The sequence below is a fragment of the Mauremys reevesii genome, linkage group 10 (genome assembly GCF_016161935.1).
Source record: "Mauremys reevesii isolate NIE-2019 linkage group 10, ASM1616193v1, whole genome shotgun sequence".
NCBI classification, from domain to species: Eukaryota; Metazoa; Chordata; order Testudines; family Geoemydidae; genus Mauremys; species Mauremys reevesii.
Window position 1 is genome coordinate 72,852,862 of NC_052632.1, and position 17,673 is coordinate 72,870,534.

At 39.0% G+C, this 17,673-nt stretch overlaps 2 protein-coding genes across 11 annotated transcripts in view; one reads left to right on the forward strand and one right to left on the reverse strand.

Moving 5' to 3' along the window:
* The window catches only part of C10H7orf50 (chromosome 10 C7orf50 homolog), a 210,276-nt gene that overhangs the window by 96,101 nt on the left and 96,502 nt on the right, over window positions 1-17,673 (reverse strand). The window contains exon 1 of one of the 6 annotated variants that reach the window (XM_039490130.1): window positions 14,336-14,392. The exons of the other annotated variants lie outside the window; for them this stretch is intronic. Within the exon in view, the coding sequence (XP_039346064.1) occupies window positions 14,336-14,377 (42 nt within the window). The 5' untranslated portion in view covers window positions 14,378-14,392. Of the gene's footprint in view, window positions 1-14,335; window positions 14,393-17,673 lie in introns of those variants that run through there. 6 annotated transcript variants of the gene reach the window in all.
* The window catches only part of GPR146 (G protein-coupled receptor 146), a 99,585-nt gene that overhangs the window by 63,311 nt on the left and 18,601 nt on the right, over window positions 1-17,673 (forward strand). For 4 of the 5 annotated variants that reach the window (XM_039490114.1, XM_039490116.1, XM_039490120.1 and 1 more), the window contains exon 2: window positions 14,212-14,338. The gene's annotated coding sequence lies outside the window, so the exon portion shown is untranslated. Of the gene's footprint in view, window positions 1-4,666; window positions 4,719-14,211; window positions 14,339-17,673 lie in introns of all 5 variants that reach the window. The other variant, XM_039490115.1, reaches the window with a different exon arrangement.

Genomic DNA, 17,673 nt, shown 5'->3' on the forward strand with positions numbered 1-17,673 from the left:
AATTAATTCTATCCAGAACATTTAAGGTTTTAATAAGAGAAAAGTGATGAGAGTCAAACGAAATGCCCAGAGTTGACTCAGGCTCTCTCTAATTTTTGTTACTATTTATTATAAAACAGACATGTTGTTTTACTAATATTGTGGTAAAATAAATTAAACAAATAATCATAGAAAATAGCTGTGGATAATGTATAACCCAAGACAACACACCTCTTAACTGAGATCTTCCGTTGACGGCTATAACTACTATTCAAAATGATTTAAATCCAGTTTTAACCTTGATTTAAATCATGATTTTTAATCTTGTTTTGCATGTATACTTTTCAGTTATTTTCCTAAAGAAAGGTTGATTCTCAGTGGTTTGTAACCATTAAAACATGTTGATTTGAAACTAAATGTAGAACAAAACCGGTGCTTCTTTTTGCTAACCAGAAGGATACACTATAAGTATACATATTTGTTTAAGCAGTTATATAGCTTACCTTACATTTATTCAGCTTCTTAATTTTTTACATTTTTTGTTATGGTGAATGATACATTTCTTATTTACTAGACAATGGTTTCTTTTAAATTGTGATTTTTGTCAAGTTCTATTTGGATGAAAATTCAAATTCAATTCAAACATACAAATATATCATTTAATTTTTTTTTATTAAACAAAAGTACCGTAAGAACGCGATATACATAAGAAAAAAGTTTATCAAAAAGTTGCTCAAAAAGTTTGCATTTAAAACTAACAGATTTATTAAACACGGGCAGTATTATCTGAAGTTAGGGAACTGATTGTTTCTGGTGACTACATGCCTCTCTCGCACCCAATTTTTATTCATATATTGGGCAGAGGCAAACAAGCTTTTACTGCTTATTTAACTCGTAATTGGTTTCTTAACTTTGAATGAACTAGTCACTGAATTGAACTAGTTGAATAAACTGAAATGAAGAAAATATTCTCTCTGCACCTGCAGGAGAGGCTTACTGCTGTCAAAAGTTGGTTTGGCACTTCAACAGACTCTGGTTTCAGGCGCTTAGCCAGCAGCTTCTATCAGTTCAGTGGTTTGACTTTCTGTAAAACTTAGATGCCAACATGTACTGCTCTTTCCTTATTTAGTTAAAATGATTTTAATAATTATATTAAGTTTAGGCCTTAACATTGGTTGTCATAATTTCAAATTTAAGTCTAATTTTTAAAAAAAACAAAACCTATATTTAAATTTTAACAATCCTTTTTTATTTTTTTAAAACCCCATTGACTGTTATCCACCCGATAGCTACTTGAGACAACTACCGTAGCAAATATCAGAGGGGTAGCCGTGTTAGTCTGTATCCACAAAAACAACTAGGAGTCCGGTGGCACTTTAAAGACTAACAGATTTATTTGGGCATAAGCTTTCATGGGTAAAAAACCTACTTCTTCATATCCATGGAGTGAAAATTACAGAAACAAGCATAAATATATATTGGCACTGTAGCAAAGAAGAGTGAACATAAGGATCTACCTTAATGAACTTCACATGTGCTAAGGACATCAGCTACTGTTAAATTGCAGTGCATAATGAAATACATGTGTCATGGCTAAAGGGCTGGCTGGATCTCTGACCCCTCTTCTGGTCTCACTGGTGTACACCACACAGGTGTTAGGCCTCAGGTACTTATATGTTCTGGAGTAGAATCCTGAAATTATCCAACACTTACACCGGGTCCTAGGCTACAGTACCCTGCGTATTGACCATTCTTACCAAGCAGGCCCAGTTGGTTACCTGTGTTTCTTTCCAATGGATTACAAGGACCCAATCAGTTTCTTAACTTTGAATGAACTATTGAACTGAGCTAGTTGAATAAAATGAAACAACAAAAATGTTTTCTCTGCACTTGCAGAAGAGGCTACAGCTGTCAAAAGCTGGTTTGTAACTTCACTCTGGTCCAAATGACCAAAAACAGCCTTTTAAAAGTATTGTTTGATCTTAACAGTTGGAAACAAGCATAGCATAAAAGACAAAAGAATTTTAGAACAACAAGAGGCCTCCATGCATGTCTATCTTACCCTACAGCCTGGCTGGGATCTAAGTCTCAGCCACAGTAACCTGTTTGCTCCTTTTGAAGGAGTACATGTCTCTTTAAATCCAACCAAAGTTCTTTGTTCCAGGGGCTCACAAGCTTGGACCTACTACCCAAAACAAGTTTGGCAAGCTCTGTAGGGGTCGGAGCCAGAGAATCAAAATGAAAGCCTCAGGCATTGTCTTCTCAGGTGTTTGCCATAAGAAGCATACCAAGAAACACCCCCCTTCCTGCATGCATTTCCTAACACTCTTGCTACTGAATTAACTCAGTATATGCATACTGTAGACATCACAATAACCCAGTCAGGATACGGTATTCATAAATTATTACAAGAAGCTCCAAATCATGACACCATATATGATAAGTTGTGAGTACACCTTGTCATCTGTCTACAAACTTTTATCAGTTTGCATGTCTTGTTTCTTTGTCGGTGTGCCTTCTCATCTCCTGTCCACTTGCCTCTGATATTAAAAACCCATGGCTCCACAATTAATTGTTGAAGAGCAGCAGCCAAGGAAGTGGAAAAAGGAAAGAATAAAATCTTCATGAAAAGTTAAAAGAAAGATAAGGTTAACGATGAACTCTGCTTGCCTCAGCAAAATACACACACTTGGCAGAAATACCTTCTGGTAAAATTCTCTTTGATCTTATGGGGCTTTGTTCAATAGGAAGCACCAATGGTGTTCCTCCTAAGAACCTTCCCAAATGACTGATATGTACCTTCGCAGCAACAGGGAACATAGATCATTTCATCTACAATTTCATTCCATCTACAAGTATAAAAAGATGTTTTCTAATTGGCAGCCCCACAAATTCCCTCTTGGTCCTTTTCATCTCATGCATCATCACCAGTCACAGACTCTGCTGGCTAAACAACACCCATATAACTCCACTGTCTTCTCATCATGCCTTCAGTGACACCTGTGTAACCCAATTAACCTTAAATGAGTTTGCACAGGTGTGACTGCTGACATCCTCTGAAAACAATAGCATTGCACAGAGGTAACTGAAGGTTTAATTTGGAGTCCAGGACCAGTAGTGTGGTAGCTGAATGAGAAGTTGGAGAGCCACGACTAGAATTAGGGGGATGATTTTACACGTGGAGGATATGGTTGGGGAGGAGGTTTTGGGGTGCTGTGTGCACAGTCTCAGCCTGGCTAAAGAGCTGATGGAGGCATATTGTAGAAGGTATAGCTGAAAAGCACACAGTCTCGGCTGGCAAATCTGATGGATGACGAGCACAGACCTTAAGTGGTTTAAGGAAGCCCTAGTATGGACGACAGGTTTCAGAGTGGTAGCCGTATTAGTTTGTATCAGTAAAAAGAATGAGGAGTCTTGTGGCACCTTAGAGACTAACAAATTTATTTGGGCATAAGCTTTCGTGGGCTAAAACTGGATGCATGCGGATGAAGTGGGTTTTAGCCCACGAAAGCTTATGCCCAAATAAATTTGTTATTCTCTAAGGTGCCACAAGACTCCTCGTTCTTTTTCCTAGTATGGATATAATGGCAAATGTAAACAATGTAGGGTGTTACAATGGATGACTAATTGTTTGTGCATCAATTGGTGCACAAGAACCAACTGAGCATAGCATAGATGAAGCCTCTGTTTTCCCCTTTTATTTTCCTATACCTTTCTCTCTCTATCATTAACTGCAGTCTTGTTTTACATAGAGAATGGATGCAAAATGAAAACTGATATGGGCCAACATCTATTGTACATTCGGTAACACTGGTGTAAATCTGGAATAACCCCAATGACTTCAATCACAGATTTATACCGGTGTAATTGAGAGCAGCATTTGTCCCCAGAATTCTAATCACTTTCCATTTGCAGACCATGTGTAAAGATTTACCCTTAGCCACAAAGGGAAAATTATTAGGATTAGTGTGGCTTTGTCTACACTACACAGCTTTTAACGACACGGCCGTGTCGCTAAAAGTCGGGCAGTGTAAACGCTGTTTGTTGGCACTTTTGCCGACAAAATACTTCTACCCCCTACAAGTGGGGTTCGCGTTGTCCATAGGAGAGCGCTCCTGCGGACAACGAGCTATTTACACTGCCACTTGCCACGTCAAAACTTTTGTCTTTCAGGGGAGTGGGGGGGAGAGAGAAGCTTTTTTTAAGCATCTGTGAACAACAAAGGTTTTGTCGTTCAGTTGGCAGTGTACACAAAGCCTTAGTATCAAGCTATTTACAGTCAAGTGGATGCTAAGGAAAAATTACTATTATTGCACCATCCTTTTAGTCTGACTTGCAGGCAGCTGGTTGTTCAGAGGCTAATATGAATGGAAGCTGACTAATCCTAGTTGGTTTCCCTCTGCCTGTACTTTACGCAAGAAGTGCAAAAGTTAACTGACTGGAATGCTAAGCAGTTTCCTCTCTGTTATTCCTCCGTTATTTCCTTTTGAAGTGTAGCCCTAGGTGGCTGCTTATGCACAACTTTTCAGGTCACCTTAAAGTGACCCCTTCCCATCTTTGCAGTTGCTGAGTATAGAAACAAACAATTCATTAATTAAAACAAGTCAGTTGTATACCATTTCAGGCCTTCCTATTTCTGTTCAAATAATCTTTTGTGAACCTAAGATGTAGGTATTTTTTGTTCTAGGATTTCAGACTACACTGCAGAAAATGCCAAAATTTCATAGACTGAACTTGAGGTAAGATGATTTGTATAACATATGAACAAGCCATGTCTGAAAAAGCCATTTCCCTTTACCTTAAAGGAAAAATGCATTTTACAATCTAGAAGCAAAAATTCAAACTCTAGAATAGGTCCAACTAGTTTCTAACATTTTCCTACTATATTTAGTTGATAAGTTAACCCGCCCCCCGATCATACATACACATAAGATTTTTCACAGCCACATTTCTTCTTCAAAGATGTAAATCCATATGTAAAGTTCACATGGACTGATTCACATTAGTCTAACTTGCAAATAGAAAGATGAGCCACTTTTATGCCAGAGCACTGTAATATAACAGTATTAAACCATCAAATACTGCCAGAAACAGACAGTAGTGGAGGAGCTTCGTCGCTGCCCTAAACGCCAGAGGCGTAATAGGAACATGATGATGATGAAACCATCAAACCACATGCCACTGTCTTCCAAACCTAACACATAAATGTTGAGTATACTAGTATCATATCGGTGGTTCTCAAACTTTTTCATGTTGTGGACCACTTCTTAAGACAAGCACCCCTTCTGGACAGCTCTCCAGATCTCCTAACTACCCTCAGCAACTATAGTGCTTGATTACCAACCCCCCACCCCATTAATTAATATTAAGACAGTAAGGAGAAAGGATTAAAATAAGGTTGCTTTAATGTGATGGCCATGGATTCTTGGTTAGATTCCCCCATTCCAACTTCGTATATGGGCTGTTTATTTCCTTTCCCTGGCTAAACGACTTTACTGTCACAATCATTGAATTTCCTGTTACTGCAAACAGTCCAATTTTAATTCACACAGGTCAATTTGCAGTTTTGTTCCATTCTCCCTTCCTCTCAAATTTTGGTGCTAACAAGTGTAACCACAGTTGAAATTACACCACAGAGACACCTGTCAGAGAGAGAGAGAGAGACATTAACAGACAGAATTTCCTGTTCAGCAGCATTCTAAGTAGCAACAGCATAACTTTTTGGATGACTTGTTTGAGAATTGCAGCTTTAACTCTATATTTCTTAGGTTTCTTTAACATCCTTGAAAAGGAATATGTACTCCCACCATTGAAACTTTAACATCTTCTTAAAGATTTGTGTGTGGACATTTTCTGCAAAAATTAGGAGACTACAACAGGGGAGGCTCAATCCTACATATTTTTAGGAAGTAGGGGGAGGAAAGACACTTTGGTCTGTTGGTCATGAAATCCTGCTAGCTAACCATAATTTTCAACCCACTGTCCTCATGCCACAGACTTCCTATGGTCCATAAAAAGGAGTCCCCCCACCCATCTCTGTGGGTACTGCAGCACTCCAGGCTTCATAAAGGGAGATGACAGCAATGATGAGCCCCTCGCTTCTCCCCCAGCTTCAAGCACTTCTCCTTTCTCATTCCCCCTCCTGCCCCAGGATCCTGTGAAGGGAATTCTAGTGATTGAAGGCTCCCTCCACTGGTGCAGGTAATGTTCTCCCATCAGGCAGATATAAAAAAAAGGTTACCTTAGCAGAGGTAAATGCTGTAAGCACCCAGAGAACAACAGTGTTATAAGAAATAGCCAACATGGATTAGTCAAGAACAAATCATGCCAAACCAACCCAATTTCCTTCTTTGACATGGATATTGGCCTAGTGGAAAGAAGTTGATGTGATATATCTTGATTTCAGTAGGGTTTTGACACACATAACTTTCTCATAAGAAAGCTAGAGAAACATGGTCTAGATGAAATTACTATAAAGTGGATGCAAAACTGGTTGAAAGACTGTACTCAAAGAGTAGTTATCAATGGCTCACTGTCAAACGGGGGGGATGCATCTAGTGTGGTGTGTGCAGGGTCTGGTACTATTCAATATTTTCATTAATAACTTGGATAATGGAATAGAGAGTACTCTTACAACACTTGCAGATGACACCAAGCCGAGAGGGGTTGCAAGCACCTTGGAGGAGAGCAACAAAATTATTATAATTCAAAATGATCTTGACAAATTGGAGAACTGGTCTGAAATCAACAAGATGAAATTCTATAAAGGCAAGTGCAAAGTACTTCACTTAGGAAGGAAAAATCAAATGCATAACTAATGAAATGGGAAATTCTTGGCTAGAAAAGGATCTGGGGGTTACAATACATCATAAATTGACTATAAGCCAACAGTGGGATGCAGTTGCAAAAAAGGCTAATATTATGGGGTGTATTAACTGGAGTGTTGTATATAAGACATGGGAGGTAATTGTCCTGTTCTACCTGGCACTGGTGATGCCTCAGCTGGAGTACTGTCTCTAATTATGGACGCCACTCTTTAGGAAAGATGTGGATAAGTTGGAGAAAATCCAGAGGAGAGCAACAAAAATGATCAAAGGTTTAGAAAACATGACCTTTGGGGAAAGGTTAAAAAAATCTGGGCATGTTTAGTCTTGAGAAAAGATGACTGAGGGGGAACCTGGTAACAGTCTTCAAATATTTTAAGAGCTGTTATAAAGGGGACTGTGATCAATTGTTCTCCATGTTCACAGAAGGTCGAACAAGGAGTAAAAGGCACAATCAGCAGCAAGGGAGATTTAGATCAGATATTGGGGAAATTTTTCTAACCTGAAGGGTAGTTAAGCACTGGAATAGGCTTCCAAGGGAGGTTGAGGAATCCCCCACACTGGAGGCTTTCAAAAGCAGTTTAGATGACACTTGTCAGAGATAGTGTTGGTATACTTAGTCCTCAGCATAGGGGCTGGTCTTGCTGACCTCTTGTGGTCCCGTTCTGCCCTACATTTCTGATTCTATGACCTGGAGACTTAGGAGGCTTGTGGCTTCCCACTCTAGAGTCTTAAGATGTTCATATGGGCTACCAACATTCCTTAAGAAAAACACTAAGGCTGGAGGGGTGCACCAGAGTTTTAGGAGGTTCTTCAGCCCCAAATAAGGCAAATCAGGCTCTTTAGGCCCCTGCGGAACCAAAACAAGTTTAATTAGGCCCTAAAAAGTCTCAGAGGGGACGATGGGCCCCTAAGTTCATGAGAGCGACCAATTAGCACTAGGGGTTTTCCCTCAGAGACTCTGTCTCCTGACAGTCACCTCTCCATGCCCAGATCTCCTAATGTCTGCAGGAGCAGGACTTTCTTCTTACAATCTTCAGGAAGTACACAAGGAGGGACGATAAAGAGAGAAGGAAAAGGAGATTGGTTGAGGGGAAGGGGCATTTCCCTTGTCCCAACCTACTGAAGGTCTGCAGAAAAGAACCCTGTTAGCAATTGCTTTAATAAAAAGGACTAGTGTATTATATTATACGTGTTTGATTTAGCCCAGAATAGCTAAATAAACTGATTTAATTTTTAATGACATTTTTAAACAACAGCTAATATAATTACTGAAAGTATGCAAAAACAAAGAAGCAAACTGAAGCACCATTGTAGTCTCCAAATACATCTACACCAGTGCAGTGACCGAACAGTGAACTTTAGTAGATCCCTTTTAACCACTCAGATTAGAGATCAAATGCAAATAAGCCTATGTATAGGTTTTCTAAGTACAAGAGACAGAGATATTCATGTCTCTGGCCATTAGCACCACATCCACTTGTATGGAATGCAATAGGATCTTATCAGCTGCCACTCCAGCATAACTGGAGATTGAGGGTTTCAAATTCTTTTAGGGATACAACAAAGGGTAAGGAAAATCTCACGCTTTTAAGAATTATGCAGAAACATATTGTTGGTTATATATTAAATAATACTATTATTTAATCCTCCGCATAGAGGTATTTTATCTTTATATGAACCTGCCATACGTATTAAAGTGAATTCAAATTGTTTGCATGCACTGAGAGAGACGACAGATCTGTTCCTGAATTTTAAATTAATACTGGAATAGTTTATAGAACTGTAAACCCTGTCAGCCCTGGCTTTCACATTTATCTTGAGCAGACATACTCATGTTTAGTAATTAGAACGAAATTGCCAAATTCAAAACAAGGCTTATTTCCATTGCTGTAGTTAGCAATACAAGGTGTTGTCTCTTTAGTAATAATATGAGTCAGGAATGTGTTGTATTATGAGTAATATAAAGCCGTGTCAAGGTGAAGTTCTGCATACTATGGATTATTTGCATTCCATAACTATGAAATCCTTATCTTGCATAGACTGAAGGGTGGTACTTTGTTAAAAAATATATATAAATATATGTATGCAATTTTCACCAGTTGTTTATGCACATCAAGAGGAAAGATTGTTTTTGCGGTTACAAACATGAAAAGGCCAATATCACTTTTGCTGTGTACTTGGAAAAACACTAAAGAGATATGGGTTTGCTTTTAGTGGCATTTGAAAGCTCTCCAGATAAGAAAACTAAAAGGTGGAGACGGATCTAGATTAGCACTGTTATTTTAATATGTGATAACTATCAAATGTGAAATCTGATGTCAGTCATAAAATGTTGATGCACGCACAAACAAAAATGATCATATCTATTTTAATGTAACTCCAATTAGGTTTTTCCATGTTAGAGTGTCCTAGTGTGAGCATCCTAAATTGTTTTTCCAGTTAAAAACTTTTAGAAGAAGCTTCCTGCTTCAAAAGTTAAGAGTATAGCACTTCATTTTGGGCCTGATGCAACTCTCAGGGAAATAATCAATGCGAGTATTTCCACTGATTTCAAACAGAACTGGACTGGGTCTTCTTATTGCAGAATCATGCAACAACACCTCTTCATATCAGAGATAGGCACGAAAAGATTTCAATTACCAAGGAAACTGATTTAACAACTCTAAATAGAATGGGATTTTATGTTTGATTACCTCCCCTGCCCTCTTTATTTATTTATTTGAAGCTGGGGGGGGTGTGGAACAATGGATGGGGAGGGGGGGCTGTTACTTACTCAAGGTTTTATGCTGGGCCAAATCCTACTCCCCTTACTCATGAAAACTACCAATGAGTGTGAATTTTGCATGAGTGAGAATAGCAGGATTTGGTCCATTGGTGGCAAAGAGCAAAATATTTGTGTATAGCACAGACTTTTCTAATAGAACCTTACCTATCCATCCTCCTCACTCCTCTTATATAAACACATGGTCATGTCCCTCAAGTGTGTCAGGAAGGTTCAGAAGTTTGCAAGCCAGCTTCCTAAGCTAGCTGGCTCAACAGGACTGAGGGTTCTCACACTATCAATAGGGAAACTGGCTGGCTTTCTATAGTAGAGGTGTAGATCCTAATGGCTTCAAATATTTGGATAGTCAAAGTTGCAACGGATGGGGTTTTTTTGGTTGGGATTTTTTTTTTGAGTTTTATAACAATTTTATAACAATTTTAATTGTTTGGTAGCTGGAAAAATGAACAAAACCCCTCAAATATACTAGGTTATAAACATATAGGAAAACAGTTTCTGCTCTTAAGATCTCACAGTCTAAAACTTGCAAATTCGTCTCATTCATCAGAGCCAGTTTGCAATCTCAATTTCAATTTTTCTTACATTAATTACCAAATTCATTATATGGATATTTTTATGACTGGACACTAATTAATATATTGAATACTCACACACCTAATACAAATTAATTAACCAGACCTCAATAGATCCAAATATTATTATATTTATTATTTTTCTTGTGCTTAAACAATGATACTGAAAGATATTATATTGGAAAAATTAGATAAATATCAACTAAGAGCATGAACACTATTGAGAAGTACCTCCATTCAGCTTTCCATACGTGTCAATAACTCCCATTGATGTTTGTACACGTTATACACATGTAGCAATGACACTATTGGATATCCACTAATTTACTAATGTTACACAGGTCAATGAAAATGTAATGTATTTCAACACATGCACTTGAGTAAATATAAAGTTATATTGCAGCCACCACAAAAATATTAAACAACTAAGCCCTAGTTTTTCTTTAGTCTGCTGATGAATTCAACTAATTTAGTCATTTTTAACCTAACTCAGCAGATATAGGCTATTGTATTATATAGATTATTAAACTTTTCTTAAAAACCTAATGTCTGAAGTTTATTTATCATACTTGCATGAACAAAACCAAAGTCCATACAAGATTGTTTTTATTATTTAACATTTGTATACAGAATACACACCTGACTTTTCCACTGACTAGATCAGGTCTGCTGATACTCCAGAAGTGACTTCATTTGAACCATTCAATGACTTCAGCTTCACTTGAGCCATTACAATGCACTTAGTAGTCAAGGTTCTGCTCTAATCAAATAAGACTTTTATGCTATCCACATTACTTCTAACTAGAAACATGCAACAGCTTACTGGAATCGTCAAAGGGGACTATACCAACGGCATTGTTGTATCTCATACTTTAATATTACTCAAGCGAACATCAACAAAATTGTACGTTTGACTGATAGTATTCCTAGAAATTAAGGGTGAAATTTATGCTGATGAGGGTCCACAAAGCTCTAAGAACCACTCAAGCCCTGTAATGCTTCTGCTTGGTGGAGATGTGGGTGGGGATCAGGGGTATGTTAGGGTACATTTACCCTGCAAAAAAACCCCTGTGACGGTGAGTCAGAGCTCGGGTCTACAGACTTGGGTTCATGCTATGGGGCTAAAAATAGCAGTGAAGACCTTCCCCCATGGGCTGGAGATTGGGTTCTGAAACTCAGCAAGTGGTGGTGGGGATGTCTATGCTGCTATTTTAAGCTCTGTAGTATGAACCCAAGTCTGCAGACCTGGGCTCTGAGGGGTACGTCTACAAGGCAAAAGAAGCCCCTGTTAACAGCAAGTCTCAGACCATGGGTCAACTGACTTGGGTGTGCTACGAGGCTAAAAACAGCAGTGTGGACGTTCCTGCTCAGGTTGGAGCTCTGGCTCTGAGACTCTCCCCTGTTGCTGGGTTTCAGAACCTACACTGCAATTTTTAGCCCCGGAGCACAAGCCTGAGTCACTTTACCTGGGGTCTGAAACGCTCTGCCAGGGTTTTTTGTTGAAGTGTAGATGTACCCTTAGGCCTTGGCTACACTTGCGAGTTACAGTGCCATAAAGCAGCCCCGTGCGCCCTAGCTCATTCCCCGTCCATGCTGGCAAGGCACGTAGAACGCTCTGACTCCACAGCTACAGTGCTGCTGGTACTCCACCTTGGCGAGTGGAATAGCGTTTGCTACGCCCCCGCTGGAGTGCCGCAGTGCCAGTGTGAATGAGGTGTTGCGTTACTGCACTGTGATCAGCCTCCGGAAACGTCCATAATCCCCTTAAGTCAAGTCGCCACTCTTGTCATTGTTGTGAAATTGGCTGCAGGAATGCGGAAATGCCCTTTCAAAGCTCTGTTTCGGTGAAGCCCGCTGCTTATCAGCTCTGAAAAAAAGCAAACATTTACTGTTTGCTTTGAGTGAGTGAGAGAGGCGGGAGGGGGAGGGGGGTCTGAACTTGCAAGACAGCATGCTGACACACTCAGCACCCCAAAAACCCACTCTCTCTCTCCCCCCACATACACACAACACACTCCCTGTCACACTCCACCCCCACTCCCATTTGAAAAGCACGTTGCAGTCACTTGCATGCTGGGATAGCTGCCCATAATGCACCGCTCCCAATGCTGCTGCAAGTGCTGTAAATGTGGCCACGCCAGTGCGCTTGAAGCTGTCAGTGTGGACAGACTGCAGCGCTTTCCCTACTGTGCTCTACGAAGGCTGGTTTAACTCACAGTGCTCTACATCTTCAAGTGTAGCCATGCCCTTAGTGTGCAAAGCAGCCTCAGAGGAGCTCCGAACAGGCTAAAGTGAGAACTACTGGGGCATGGGACACAGGATCCTGCCTTAACTGAGGCACAGGGTGGAGAGACTCCTACAACACAAGCTGTGGCCACTATTCCAGCTGTAGAATAAAACATGCCAGGGAGCCTTGTGGTCTGGCTAACGGATGGAAGGGGGAGAACCATTGCATCCCTCAACCCTTACATTTGTTGTCGCCACAAAGCCCATTTACTGAGGTTTATGAATTTAGAATTTCACCAGTAAAGCAGATTTCACATTACATTTTATAATCCCTACAACCATCATGGGTGTTTTCTCAACTGTAAATCACAACAGATCAAATATTTCTGTTTCAAAATACAAAATAAATGAAATTCTATCCACATAATGGGCTAACTGCCAAAAGTGTAATTAATATATAAATATAAAATTGTACCAGCCATTTTAACAATAGAAAAATCATCATCCAGAGGTGCTGAACCTTTCTTACTCCATATAAATACAACTCTGGGGGAAAAAATGTGCATCTTATCTAAGAACTTAACAGCCAACTAACAATAGAGCATATAATGGAAATGCTGACTGACATAACAGCAGCAGAGCTCCCAGAGCCACTATACTATTCTATAGATTATAAATGAGAAATGATGGAGTCATTCTTTTACCTTTTCTAATGTCTAATCTCCTCAATAAGCCACAACATTATTTAATTAGGCAATTGTGGTTTACCTGTAAATACTGCTAAACAATATACAGTTCTGCTTTTCAGTTGTTCACTCTAGGTTGATTTAAATGTCTTTTGTATTTTGAAGATTTATCTTACAAGATAATTTAAGAATAAAAATAAGCAACTAATGGTTTCAAGAACTGAAAAAATACATTTTGGGCTCAATCTTACTCCCACTGGCATTAATGACAAATTTCCCATTGACTTCAATGGGAGGAGAAACACTCCCTTCTTCTGTTAATAAAAAGTTGTGTTACACATTGCTGATTATTGCTTGGGGGAGGAAGGAGAACCTACATAAATTAAATTGCTCATTATGGTCTGAAGTAAAGGCAAATTATTTCAGGGTCATCTGAATCCAAGCTAAATAACTGAAATCAATGTACAATACACTCTTTATTCAAATGCAACTCATTTAGATACTTAAAATCTCATTAGTTTAAAATAAAAAAATGTTTATAACATTGAATGAGCAATTGATATAGTCTTCTTTAGTGATATCTTGTTATTAAAATCATGCCATAGTCTTGCTGAATGACTGAAAATGTTCCTAGAACATGACATATTACAGCAGTATAAACCACTGTACACGTTTTAAAGACCGCCCTAAATTAGAATGGCTCTTATTTTCAGCCCTAACCTTAGTTATGCTCTGGATCCATTTAGTATTTGCTTTATGTTATGTAATTGTATTATAGGTCTAACAGTTCTCAAACCAGCATAATGCTCTTTTAATATGTACTTTAAAAAAAACCCACAAAAGTGTACATGATTGTGCACACTGTTACACAGAATAGGCCTCAGAGCAGCGATCAGACCCCATGATTAATGCTCCTTAACCCTCCTGACTTAATCACTTAGAGATATCACGGTGGAGGGGTTGTTTTTGTAATAGACCTCTCAGCCAATCAGAGCATGCAGTTAAAGCTTAAAGGATTATACGTGTGTGTAGTGTGGGGGGAAGTCACATGTATATACAGAGTTCAGTAACACTAACAAGAGTGGTGCAGTGGAGTCAGCGTTCTTTTTCTAAGCTCTGCTATTGTTTATTCTTAATAGAGAAATGAGACATCGGAGGTTCTGCTGAACTTATTCTGAAAAAGGTTCCAATACCAGCAAAATGTTTCTGCCTGCGATCAAGAAACCCATTTGCTACAGCCTCAAACAACAGGGTCGTGCTTACCGGGTGAGTTTTTGACAAGTTCACATTGTAGCTTGCTCTCATTTTTCAAGCAGCCTGCATAATAATTTAGGTAACACAAACACAACTCTGTGGAGCTGAATAGTTTCTTCATCAGAAGACAACATGCAACGTATATGGTGCACCTCTAAAAAGAGAAACCATATTTTTAAAATGTGTGCATGTTGCTGCTTTTATTATGGACTGTTCAAAGGAAAATGCTACAGTAGACTCTCTTGTGTGCACATTAATCCTCATTCATTTTCATGGTATTAACCTTGATTTTTCAACTATTGTTTCTTTTCATTTTTGTACAATTTTAAAAGATAAAATTCATTATATCCTTATTTTTTATTGTTTATTTTAAATATGGAGTTCTGCCAGCAGATAATTTAGTCTGTTTGTTTATTCTTTTAACAAAACAGAAAAAATACATCCCCTGAAAAACCAGTATACTTACTGCAAAAAAAAATGTTCCTTTTTTACATAATATTTTATTCACAGCTACAATAGCAAAAACTACAGTAAACTGTACTGTGAAATATAACTGGAAAGTAGTTGAAAGACATTGCAATATACTACATTCAGAAACAAAACCAATTAATCACCAAACCAATTATTAACCTGCTTTTTCATTTACTCTGTATTACAGCAGAAAGTAAGCCAGAATGAAATTTCATCACAAGACAGATTTGCTTAGTACTTTCAGCAATAACAAATATAAACTATTTCAAATATTGATTGTCTTTTTTTTTTAAGCTGATTAGGTATATATACTATGCTCATCACCGTGTGTATTTTCTTATTGCACCTAACAGAAATTAGGCCCAGCGTACACTAGGGCTTTAACTGTCAGTTGAACTTTAGGATTCTCTTTATAAATCAAAGAACCAGGAAAAAAGGGACAAAAATGCTATTTCCTTTGTCATCATAACATTCTTGGCCCAATTCAATTTACATTAGAGTCAAAAGAAAAGTCTCCCACTGAAATCAATGGAAGCTAGATTGGTCCCCAAATTAGCCAAGGAAAATGGCAATCAAACAGTTTGAATAAGGCCTGGTCTACACTACGCGTTTAAACCGGTTTAAGGAGTGTAAAACCGATTTAACGCCACACCCGTCCACACTAAGAGGCCCTTTATATCGATATAAAGGGCTCTTTAAACCGGTTTCTGTACTCCTCCCTAACGAGAGGAGTAGCGCTAGTATTGGTATTACCATATCGGATTAGGGTTAGTGTGGCCGCAAATCGACGGTATTGGCCTCCGGGCGGTATCCCACAGTGCACCACTGACCGCTCTGGACAGGAATCTGAACTCGGATGCAGTGGCCAGGTAGACAGGAAAAGCCCCGCGAACTTTTGAATATTTCCTGTTTGCCCAGCGTGGAGCTCCGATCAGAACGGGTGGCGATGCAGTCCGAAATCAAAATAAAAAAACAGCTCCAGCATGGACCATGCGGATGTGATCGCAGTAAGGGCAGGCAAATCTGTTCTATCAGCGCTCCGTTACAGAAGACGAAATTCAAAATCATTTTTAAAAAATCTCCACACAGACGCCATTGCTGGAGCTCTTTTTTTATTTTGATTTCGGACTGCATCGCCACCCGTTGCTTTCCCAGAGTAAGGAATGACTGACGACATTTACCCAGAACCACCCGCGACAATGATTTTTGCCCCATCAGGCACTGGGATCTCAACCCGGAAATTCCAAGGGGCGGGGGAGGCTGCGGGAACTATGGGATAGCTACGGAATAGCTACCCACAGTGCAACGCTCCAGAAGTCGACGCTAGCCTCGGACCGTGGACGCACACCACCGATTTAATGTGTTTAGTGTGGCCGCGCACACTCGATTTTATACAATCTGTTTTGCTAAACCGGTTTATGTAAAATCAGAATAATCCCGTAGTGTAGACGTACCCTAAGATAATTCCTTTGAATTTCTCTTTCTGATCTGTAATAATGACCTTTAAGGAATGGAAAAGAGAATGGTACATATTTTGCAAAAGCTAAATATAGGCCCCAATCCTGCATATGCTTAAATTTATGTTCTAGTAGTCCCCATGTCCCTGTTGCTAACTGTGGTTCAGCACGGATATATATTTTACATCCGTGCGCTGTGTAAAAACAATTTGTCATCCATTGCAAAAAACCTGGCTGTGTGATAAATTAATTACTAGTCAATCTAAAGACTACAATGTAATTGTAAGTACTGGTATTTATTTCACTGCTGATCATTTCATTATTATATATTTGTATTGGGGTAGTATGTAGAAGCATCAATCAGGGTTTATGGCCCCTTTGTGCTAGGCACTGTAAACAAACAACGGAAAGGTCCCTGCCCCAAAACCTTGCAGTTTAAATATACGAGAGAGAAACGAAACATACAACAGATAGATGGAGAGAGAACAAGATAACAGTGAGACAATTAATATAGGTGGCAACTGCCTAGCCATTATCAAATGTTTTGTAGCCATCCCAGCACAGCTGAGTTTTTCAGAGAGAAGGAAGAATAATGTTGTGGCTTTCTGGATTTTTATGGAAAGCTTTCCCCATGCATATGGGGTGGCATTCAAGAAAGCACAGAAATACTTACAGGAAAATTCGACTAGTCTCTGTTCTGTACAGCAGCTTGCTCAGTACAATCTCATGGTATAGTCTTATTTTTAGCTTGGTGTAGAGACCTTTGTTTGACTAGATGTTGTCCATCCTTCCAAAGTAGTGTTTGCTTTTCCTAATCTCATATTAATATCTTTATTGCAGACACCTTCAAATGTCATCACGCTCCCCAGATAGCAGAATTCCTCTTCTCTGTTCAATTTCTCTTCCAGCCACGTACACTTTTCCATCTGTGGTCCAGTTTCCTACCTTCATAAACTTGGTTTTTCCTCAGCTTTTACTTTCAATCCAATTTTTGCTTCATTCTGTTCTACCTCTGATGTAAGGGCCCTACTATGTCGTTCCATGTCATACTTAATAAATCAATACTGTCGGCAAAGTCAAGGTTGTGTAACTCATCTCCGCTAACCCATTTGACACTGTCTACAAGGATCACTTGATTATCTAGTCTATTGTTAATGCCAAGAGGACTCTTGATAACGAACACTCTTGTCTAACTCCAGTCACAATATCAAACCACTCACTCAGGCCTGTATCTGATCTTACTGTTCATCTACTCCTTATTATGCTGATCAGCTTGTCTGGTGTCCCATAGCTTCTATTTCACACAGTCTCTCTGTGGACACTAATTAACACTTTCTTAAAATCTATAAAGTTGATTAAAATGGTGTGATTAACTGGGGTTCTGTCTGTACCACTTCTTACTCATAAATGATTTTATGA